At 38.3% G+C, this 10,801-nt stretch overlaps 1 protein-coding gene across 3 annotated transcripts in view; it reads left to right on the top strand.

Annotated features, from left to right (window-relative positions):
* Mdm1 (Mdm1 nuclear protein) overlaps positions 1–10,801 on the top strand; it is a 32,623-nt gene that overhangs the window by 257 nt on the left and 21,565 nt on the right. For all 3 annotated transcript variants that reach the window (XM_013019711.1, XM_013019706.1, XM_013019698.1), the window contains exons 2-7: positions 1,143–1,257; positions 4,613–4,986; positions 6,055–6,189; positions 8,748–8,912; positions 9,976–10,079; positions 10,159–10,258. In XM_013019711.1, coding sequence (XP_012875165.1) covers positions 1,143–1,257; positions 4,613–4,986; positions 6,055–6,189; positions 8,748–8,912; positions 9,976–10,079; positions 10,159–10,258 — 993 coding nt within the window. The remainder of the gene's footprint in view (positions 1–1,142; positions 1,258–4,612; positions 4,987–6,054; positions 6,190–8,747; positions 8,913–9,975; positions 10,080–10,158; positions 10,259–10,801) is intronic.

Below are 10,801 nucleotides of genomic sequence, written 5' to 3'. Positions count from 1 at the left end.
CTGCCGACCCCAGCCAGTGTCAGTGCTGGGGAGCGGGGAGTCGTCCCCCGCCACCTGGCTCCTCCGCTTACCCTCCCTTCACAGTCGCCTGGGCGGGGAGAATCAGATGCGCTTGAGATTGATTTGGGGGCACCCAGCAGTGGATGTGGGAGGAGGGCACTTTGTCACAGGAAGGGTAGGCCCACGGGGACACCTGTGGCCCATCCCACAGCTTTGCATATACCCCTGCCCTTTAAATCTTCAAAGTGCACAGGTCTTTTCACGGCTTTGAGACATGGGCCCTTAGAGTAATAAACATTTTTTTTTTTCATAGATGTCCTTTTTTTTAATGTTGGAAGTTCCAAGTAGCTGATAGGGACTGATAGTGCAGTGTTCCATAGATTTCCAACTCTGATGATGATGATGATGATGATGATGATGATGATGATGATTTTGTTTTGTTGGGGGAGGGAGGTGGCTGGGTTTGAACTCAGAGCCTAGGTGTTGTCTCAGCTTTTTCAGTCAAGGCTAGTGCTTTACCACTTGAGCCACAGCTCCACTTCTGACTTTTTGCTAGATAATTGGAAATAAGAGTCTCATGGGCTTTTCCTGCCAGGGCTGGCAGTCTTTGAACTGGGATCCTCAGATCTCAACTTCCTCAGTAGCTAGGATTATAGGGAAGAGCCACCACCAGTGCCTGGTCCAACTGATTTGTAAGGACTTCTATTAAGTACAGGACGGAGAGGTGTCTTTGGTTGACTTTACTAAAACAACGAAGGGACTAGTATAATGTCTGGGAACTGAGGAAGAATCTGTAATGAGGAGGCTTTAAGCTCTCACATTATCCAGTGAGCTCACACTTTGGAATCTAAGAAAGGATTCCAAATATCAGGGAACTGCCAGCAGAAAGGTAGCTTCTCTGAGCCCCAGATTGGGGCAGATGCAATCTGTCCCAAGTGGTTTTCAGGATTAAAGGATAAAACACCTGAACTGCTTAGCACAGGTCTGGGTAAACATTAGCTATGATTAAGACAGTCATCTGTGTTTAGTTACTAGTCTTCGGATCTTTCGACTCTGGAGATTCAGAGTTATTTTTACCGATGCCTGCTTTAAAACAAATGTTCATTAATAGCACTGTGTTTAGACTGTACTTTGTATTACAGGGGCTGAGTGAATACCAGAGAAACTTCCTGTGGAAAAAGTCATATTTAGCAGAGTCTTATAATCCTTCTGTGGGGCGAAGGTACCCATTGGCTGGACTTAGATCAGATCAAATAGGTAAGTTGAACAAATGAATAGCCATTAAAATTTGAGTAAGCCTTAGGCTTCATTTATAAAGTGGTTTATTCAAAATCTAGTTGGCCTTGTTGTCCCATTGATTCAATGTGTTTATTGAGCATATAATGTAGTTCCAGAATATTTCCAGCTGTTAGGCTTGCAGTCTTGAACCAGATAAAGACCTTTAACTGTAGAAGCGATAAATAAGTTGATAAGGAGATTTTTGGTGGTATATAAAATATTAAGGGAAGTGTGATAGAGAATATTCAGTAAAGGGGAGTTTGAGGGAACACACATTTATTTTTGAATTAATATACCTTTGCAATGTGAGTGCCTTTTGTCATGCTATTTCTATACATGCATACAGTATACTTTGAACAAATTTACCACTATCCCTTCCCTTTACCATAATGGAATCCACTTTAGACTGAATGGTCAGGAAAGGCTTTTCTGAACTGATGACACTTGATCTGGCACCTGAAAGTTGAAAGGAGACAAGCTTGGGGGGAAGAACACTCAGTCTTGAAGGGTGGAAGCTTAAAAGTAGTTCTCTCCAAGTTTATAATCAGTAATCATGATTTTAAATCAGATCAGTTTTGTTCAGACCCTATGGTTCAGAGGTCATGTTGTTATGCTTCCTCTCCATAGCCCAGGGAATTTAGAGCCCTAGATCAAGATTTCCCAGTGCATAAGAGAAACAGACTACTGTACCTGCTTGTTTAATTTGCTTAATTTTCCATCTCTAGAATATAAGATCTCTGAGATCTTATATTGTCAATACCTAAAAGTCTTTGTTAAACTCATTTTTGAATGAATGAATAAATCTGAGTTTGAAACTACAATAGCTTTATGGCCTTGGTCAAATAGAACTTGTTTTTCTACATGGGACCTAGCAACTAGGCCCACTGCACAGGATCTCTGGGAGGAATGAGATGAGATGTTAATGAAAGGCTTGGTACATATACACAGGTCAGCATGTGGTTCCCTGTTGGTGACATGTGTGAGAGTGACTGATAATTGTGTTAGATGTTTGAAGCCAAGAAAAGATAAATCTGGGAAGTTAGTAAAATAAGGCAAGGTTTCGGGATTAAGTTTTGGAAACAGGGAAGAGTGGAGTCAGTGGCTCTTTTGGATTCCTCTGCAGCATCCAGATGTTTAGCCTAGGGCCACTTGGGTGTCCCTGCTTCTCACACAGGGACACTTTCAGCTGGGATCACTACTCTGAAATTATTTAAGAATGCTGAATCTCAACGAACTTTACAACTTTGGTGGGGCGGGGGAGAGGATTGGGTGGGAGGACGGGGGAGGGGGGGAAGATAGGAAGGGGAAACAAAGGAGAAGGCTACAATGCTTGATAAGAAATGTACTCATTATCTTGCCCATGTAATTGTAACCCCTCTGTACAGTATTTTCACACACACACACACAAATGCTGAATCTCTTAAGTGACGATAGCCCACAAAAAAATCTATAGGACGACACTGGACTATGGATTAACCACATCCTTGGCTCCATAGCGTTGAGAGGACAGTGGTTAAAGGGAGACCATGAGAGCCAAGCCGTTCTGGAAGATACATTTAAAGACAGGAATGATCTAGGGGAGGACTGTCATTGGGAACTGTAGGGAAGGGAAAAGGCTGGAGTGAGAATTCTAAGATGCTCAGAAACAGATGTAGAAACTTAACAAGTTACAACAGCAGTTTTACCTAGGAGTGGCTGTATATTCTCTTAACATAGTGTATTCTTACCCTGGGGATTTGCTGGTGCTCAGAGCCAGAGGATAGAGCACTTGAGAATTTTTCTCTTTTGTTTTGCTCACTGTGTTCAAGCAGTAGTCTAAGACAGTGATCTTCAATTTTTTTTTAAATTTCATACTGCCTAAAAGAATTCAGAGCATTGAGGATGATGTAGTTGAATAGTAGCGTGCTTGTCTAGCACATACAGGCCACTGAGTTCAGTGGGAGAGGTATCAGAAAATTCTGGTACCCCCTGTCCCCATCATTTAAAAATAGACATTTAATTTTCCTGTTTGTTTAAACAATTACACTTTCTGGGATATGAGATATTCTGTAACATACATTTTATAAAAACTGGAATTCCAACTTAGTTTATTCAGTTGATGAAAATGTTCATCATGTAATTGTCAGTCAGTCTGTCTTGGCAAACAAACCAGCCAACGTAAGTTGGCTGTATCCTTTGATTCAAAGTAAATGTGCATATGCACATTTCATGTTCTAGCACTTGAATTTTAATATAGGTAAAATAGGTGGATAGAAATGATGTGAAGCTTCTAGGCTGTCTTTGTTTTCCTGTCAAATTGTCTCCCTCAGGAATTAGGCTTTCTTGAATTGCCTCTGAGATTTTGTAAGATGTTGGGTGGTGCATCATTAGGGGGTGGCTGAGAGGCATATCTGTTGTTTTGCATGGTGCGAGTAGGCAGTTATGAAAGGGTTGTGGGAAATGGAATTGCAGATGGCAGAGGCAGCTCTCAACTCAGCATCAAGCTAGGGCACTTATGGAGTTTATTTATGCCCCTCTCGGTGTACCATAGTCATTTGTACACCAATAAGAAGCCAACTGGTCTGGGGATGGATGTAAGGATGAGAACTTTGAGTTCCATCATTAGAGCATATATGAGAGAGGCTAGGGTTTTACCTCATGCCTGATTTTCTGTCCACTTTTCCTTTCCTTCTGTTCTGGTCTTAATCTTCCTTTATCACTCTGTGACAACCTTCTATTTAAAGAATGGCTCCAAACTAGGGCATTAGCTCAGTGCTTGTCATTGCCGAGCTCCTCTTACCTCAGTGGAGGGTTAAGTGTTTGGATATTTGCTTGCCAGACAGAAATATAGAGAAATTGTATCTTAGCTCTTGTTAAAAGGGTTCATTCATTATAATTCTCAGGAAATCAAGGCAAAAGTAGAACCAAGATCCAGCATAATGACATCTCATTCTTTCTCATCTTGGTCTGCTGTGCATAAGAGAAGCATTGTGACACGTTCCAAATTTTGACAGACCAGCGCCATTGTTTTGTTAAGTAGCACAGGAAAGTAATTAGAAACGGAGGCAACATGTCCTCCTGGCTTGCCCGCCAGTTGCTATTCCAGTGACTTGTATGAAGAGGATAAATGGAACATTGTGACCCAATTTAAAATTTTATTATGGTCAAACTTTGAGCACTTCTTAAAAGCAAAATTAATCTTGAAAACTGCTCAGTTCTCTGTTAGTTTTAAAATCCTATAAGTTGTGTGTGCATAACTAAATTTTAAATTTCTTCCAGTTATAGGCGTTATTAAAAGTTATCTTTGTAGCATTGTGCTTAGACAGCTGCTATTTTTGTATATTATGTTTTGTAGGGATTACGAAAGAGCCAAGTTTTATTTCAAAAAGAAGAGTCCCCTACCATGACCCACAGATTTCAAAGTCTCTTGAGTGGAATGGAGCCATCTCAGAGAACCATGCGGTTGTATCACCAGAACCTGAAGCCCCAGGATCAACAAACCCACAAGAGGCAGAACAAAAGGAAGTTGTGAACCAGGAAGGAGTTCTCTCATTAGAGGCCACCAGGGTTCCCAAGAGAACCAGATCACATTCTGCAGACTCCAGAGCTGGGGGGACTTCAGATGTCGTGGAAAAGAATGAAGGTGTAATAACAAACCATATCCCAGTGAATAAAACTGTGGAACCGGACAATTCTGCTAAGCTTTCTTCAGAAAATGTAGAAAATGGGGTAAGTGTATTCTCTGGTTCTTTTCAAAAGCATATAATTCTTTTATTGGTTTCATCATCATTTCAAGAATACAATTTTCATTTATCTTCCCCCATGGTTCTTTTCCTGTCATCATCTGTGGGATAGTTGATAGGAGGCTGTTGACTTTAGTTTTTATGAATGATTCTATGCATGTTTTTTTCTGGTTGAATTAGACATACCTTCATTGGGTGGGCAGTCTGCCTCTGGATTTCATTCATCCTAGAGAAGCACAGGAGTCCTAAGGGAGAGATCAAGTTCAGACAGAAGGGGAGTAGGCCACTGCTTCTGGCAGAGGTGCTGAGCTGACTTCTTCCTATTCATTCCCATTTCACTTTCTTATTGTATACCAGCGAGAAAACAAACAGCGTCTCATTTGATAAAAATGCAAAAGGACGGAGAGTGCTGGCTGGCTCTCAAAGGTTTTGCACTCCTGTTCTCTTGTGTCACTGCTGGCTTGTGGCAGATCCCCACAAGAACATAAGCAGGGGCCACAGAGGCAGTGTGGAGATCTCACTGCCTCCCATATTTACGCCTCCAGTCCACTGCACATCTTCCCACTCTCACTTCCTCCACTGACTGGAACTTGAGAGAGGCATATGGGAGTGCCAGAGGAGCTTCCGTGGCTTGTTGAGAAAGTCAGGGGACCCAGGGCAATCAAGGAAGGTGATGTGTGTGTGTGTGTGGTGGGCAGGGGGTGGAAGAGCCACAGAAACAATGGCTAGACAAAGGCAGGTGCTGTGGGTTTTTAATAATAAATGAATGATGGGTCACAAGACACTGAGGGATGTTATCTTATTCTGGGATGCATAATAGTCACTTGAGAGTTTTAAAGAGTTTTAAAAAAGAGAGAATATAGAAGTTGAAGTAAACTTGCTATACAACAATGTGCATATAGTTAGCAATACTGTAAGGTGCACCTAAACTTAAAATTTGTTAGAAAGGTAGATTCATGTTATGTATTTTCTTGATTTGTTTTTAGCCCAATTTGAAACAAAAGTTGGAGTAGAAATCTCTAATGGCTTTGAGTGTTTTTTCCCCCCCTAACAGGTAGATAGACTTCTACGTAAGAAAGCTGGGTTGACTGTTTCTCCTTCTCATAATGCCTTGAGAAATTCTGAGTATCAAAGACAGTTTGTTTGGAAAACCTCTAAAGTGACGACTCCAGTGTTTGCAGCCAATCAGGTAGTTTGATGGATGTAATACATTTCTAAGTTCCCTCATCTGACCTAGTAATGTAGATTTACGTAGAACTGAGAGCTGAAAGAAATCTGGTACTTCAGTAGGCCTGGAGGTAGGTTCTAGAAAACTGGGAATGAGTCTGTGGCTAAAATCATCCTGTTACCTATGATTTATAGTAGTAATATTATACTGTCCTAGGCTACTGATGATCATTGTGGCCAGATCCATCACATACACTAAATATGAGACAGGGTAATGAAAACTTGGGGAACTGGTAAGTTTCTGCATGTCAAAAAGATTTTTTTATTTATTAAAAAAATCATTAAATGGTTTTATTCTAAAATGTTACGTTTACTTGACTAACATTTTTGCATGTCTTCTGTTTCTTAAGGATAGCATAATTGCTTTAGATATTTACTTGAATAAATATAAAATGTGAAACGTTAACACTAGATATATAATATAGTTCTTGTATCTGATGAACAGTAATAGAAAGGAAAGTTTGTATTTGTAAAACTCAGAAGCTGTACTTATAACCAGCTGTGATGCTAAGTTTCATCATATCCTTGCACAGTTTTAATACTGAGCTATGATTGGTTCACTACTACTGTCCTTTAGACAGTTCCTAAGCTCTGAATGCTCTTCTGTGTTGCTAGCTATACTTCCTGGTCTAAGTAGGAAATGTCTTAATTTTCAATCTCCCAGGAGCCTGTGGCAACTCAGTCTTATTTTTCTTGTTTTTTTGTATTTTTATAAATACACACCCTGTCACACATGTTCACATTTATTTTCTTAGGCAGTTCATCTACTTGTATATTTTAAATAACTCTAAAAACCAAGAGGAATGTGAGATTCAGCAAGACAGAAATGCCAGTCATCTTATACAAAGATAGTAACACCATTGATCCTTCTAAATTGTGGCAGCTTTGTTTACTTGTCACTGAACCCTATATAACATTTTAGTAGCCTGAAGAAACAATGTGTACTCTTGTTTCTTTTCTTTCTTTCATTTCTTCTTCTTCTTTTTTTTTTTCTTTTTGCTTATGTGGTGCTGAGGAATTGAACCCAGGGCCTCAGGCATGCAAGGCAAGCACTCTACCACTGAGCCACCTTCCCAGCCCCCTTTTTTTTTTTTACTATTTTTATTAGCAAATATTAGTACAAGTGTGTTTCATTGTGATAATCTTATAGGATATGGTCTCTTTTAATCTAGTAAATAGGATCAATACTTTTTTTGTGGGGGGGTCAGTCATAGGACTTGAATTCAGGGCCTAGGTACTGTCTCTCAGCTCTTTTTGCTCAAGGCTAGTACTCTACCACTTTGAGCCACAGTGCCACTTTCAGTTTTCTGGTGGTTAATTGGAGATTAAAGATTTTACAGACTTTCCTGCTCAGGCTGGCTTCGAACTGTGATCTTTAGATCTCAGCCCGCCACTGGTGCCTGGCTTCAGTACTTCTTTTGCTGCCTCATAGATCTGCTCTTGATCATAAGTGTACCTGAAAAATTAGTTAGGATTTGAAAATTGTGATAATTCCACTTTTGTCAAGTGACCTGTCAGCTAGAGCTGAGTCAAATCAAAGCCCTATTGACAAATTTACATGTCAGCAAAAACGTTGTACAGAATGTTATTTTTATTGGATCAGAAGTACAATATAAAATCACTAGCAATTTTTGCTAGTGATTTTATTGCTTTCATTAGTGTGGGTTTCAAAGCACTTCTTTTGGAAGCAAATGCTCTTTGTAAGTTCAAAGCATATCCTTTTCAGAGTGTGCTTAAAGAGCTCTGTGACAAGCTGTGACATTGCTTGGTGGGAAACCTGTAATGGAGCAGTTCATCTCTATTCCATCAGACACCTGCCCTTTAAAAGGATGTCTTACACCAACATAGAAAGCATCAGAACAGTATGTTGTGCTAAAAGAGGTATATTATTTGGATAAGATCAGCATTAAGGGTGCTATTCAGCATTATAGAGCAGCAACATTGTATACTTTGCTTGAGCTCCTTCTCTTCCCTATTTTCTTTCCTTGTAATCCATGGCAATATACCACAAAATGGAGCTGTTTTGTGAAATATTAAATAGAAATAGTTTAAAATGAGGAAGCGAAAAATAAGCAAAGAAGAAGAAAAAAAACAGGTTGAACATATCAGGTGATCCAAATATTAAAAATTTCTTGTTGTTGCATGAAGAAAGTTCATGTCAAGAGGAAAACTGTAGAGCCAACACTAAGGCTAATGTCTGTGTCTATGCCGACTCTACCTACCCCAGTACCAGAATGAGAGGAGAAGAACTGGTGTTTATTATTTATGGTTTATTATTATTTTGACTTGAATACTATTTTGATTATAACCATTGTACTTTTAAAATGTATAAAATGTACCTTTAAAATGGAAAAAGTGTAGAAATTTGACCTTTGGAAATTAGATATGTGAAATGAAATTGCAATCATATATAATTTTGCTTTTTTGTATCCTGTAGTTCATTATATATGTATTTCTAACAGCAGTTGAAGACCTAAGTTCTGTATTATCTAACAAAAGCCCTCCAATTTTTATTTTAAGGTTTTCTACAATAAAAGCAAATTTGTTCCACAACTCAAAGGTAACTCAATTGTCCACGAAACTGAATACAAAAGAAATTTTAAAGGTTTGTCTCCAGTGAAAGAATCAAAATTAAATGATTTGAAAGAAAACAGAAATCTTGAAACAGTATCCCCTGAGAAGAAGGTATTCCCTCATTCTTAACCTTTAAACAAAATTCTCATGATTTCAGACTAAACACGTTTTTTTGGTCACTACCCTCTATGATTTTATTTGCTAGTTTATGAATTCATTAGTTTATTTGTTAGTTTATTGTTTCTCGGACATTCATTGAGTATTTGTTAGGAGTCGAGCACTGGATAGGTGCTGAGACCATAGGATAACACGCACACCAAGGCTGGGGGGAGGCAGGTTTGGGAATCATTAAAGCTGATTATGAATACTTAGCTATCCCTTAGTGTGGTGGATACTTAAAGTACATCTGTAAATCTTCTACATCTGATACCAGATGATTGGCCTTACAGTAATACAAGCTCTGGGTGTAACAAATGATAGCAATTTAATCCAAGTTAGACGCACATACATGTATTACATGTGCATCAAGACAAAACTTTAATAAGAAAAATATAACTGGTATAGTTCAAATCATTTACCCCAGTGTATACAAGTAATTAATATCTGTGTAAAATTATGTCCTTATTAAGTTGGAGTATTAGTCTAAAATTATTGTAAATTATAGAAGGTGAAGTATAGTGTTTTTGAATTTCTTCTAATGTTCATACATCATACATTATGTTTTCTAGAAGTACAGATTATATGGCTAAAAGTAAGATCGCATACATATACACAAGATTTTTAGAACTCTGACATTCTTGGGAGACAAAGCATTTAATCAGTAAATAGCAACTTAATCAGAACTATATGAAATATGCCAAATGTAATTTTAAGAATAACAAGGACACATCTACAAATGCTGTTCAATATGTGGTAACATTTTGTTCCGATGTATTTTTTAAATCTTTCTTTTCTAGTAAAGGACTTAAAAATCTTTATTGTTAAAAAATGAAGCTGAATCCTATACTAACAAGATACACTGGTTTCACAGCTTAGTTGTTGATTTATTGTGATTTCTGTTATCTTTTAGTTTGCTTCTAAAACAATATCCAAGCCTACCGTTATGATATCTTAGTTTTTCTCTTTAATGTATAACATATTTTAAGCACAAAAACTTAAATCATTTCCATTTTAGAGTAATAAAATGGATGATCCTGTAACATTAGAAGCAGAGATGGCATCAAAAGACTCCAACAAGCCTAAAAAGACTGCCACTCCCTGGAGGCATCAAAGGCTTGGGTATGTGTTCACCTGAAACACAGCATAGTGTTAGGTAGTAGATATACTGAAATCTTACTTTTTCTTAATTCTCTGTTAGGAAGGTGAATTCTGAATACAGAGCAAAATTTCTTAGCCCGGCTCAGTATTTATATAAAGCTGGTACTTGGACCCGTGTAAAGGAAAACATGCCAAGTCAGGTAAGTCTGAGTTTTCACATTTTTTTCAGCCTGTAAAGCAATGTTAACTTCATAGTGAGTTTCATTCACAACTTAGAGATAATGTCATACAATAATAGCATCAAGAGTATCAGGAACTAATCTGCATTATATTCTTTATCAACATGCTTACTGTTTTTTTTATTTTTTTAATTTTAATTTTTTGTGAACATACTCTACAGAGGGGTTACAATTACATGGGCAAGATAATGTGTACATTTCTTATCAAGCATTGCAGCCTCCTCCTTTGTTTACCCTTTACATCCCTTCCCGGACACCCCCACCCCCCCCACCCCCCGCACCAACATTGTAAAGTTAGTTTTCTGCATGACAACTTGCACTTCTCATTGTTGCAACAGGTCCATCTGTATCCTTAAACGACTTGTTTTTCCCATCTCCTCCACAAATTATACCAACATCAAATATAGTGAAAGCAGGGGCTATATTGTGGGGGAGAGACATACAAAGCAACAAAGAAATAATCTTATAAATACATTAGAAACAAATGCATGAAAGAAAAAAAAA

The sequence above is a fragment of the Dipodomys ordii genome, unplaced genomic scaffold (genome assembly GCF_000151885.1).
Source record: "Dipodomys ordii isolate 6190 unplaced genomic scaffold, Dord_2.0 Scaffold3, whole genome shotgun sequence".
NCBI classification, from domain to species: Eukaryota; Metazoa; Chordata; class Mammalia; order Rodentia; family Heteromyidae; genus Dipodomys; species Dipodomys ordii.
Note: the sequence above shows the minus strand (reverse complement) of the source record. Positions and strands in the feature narration are given on the sequence as shown.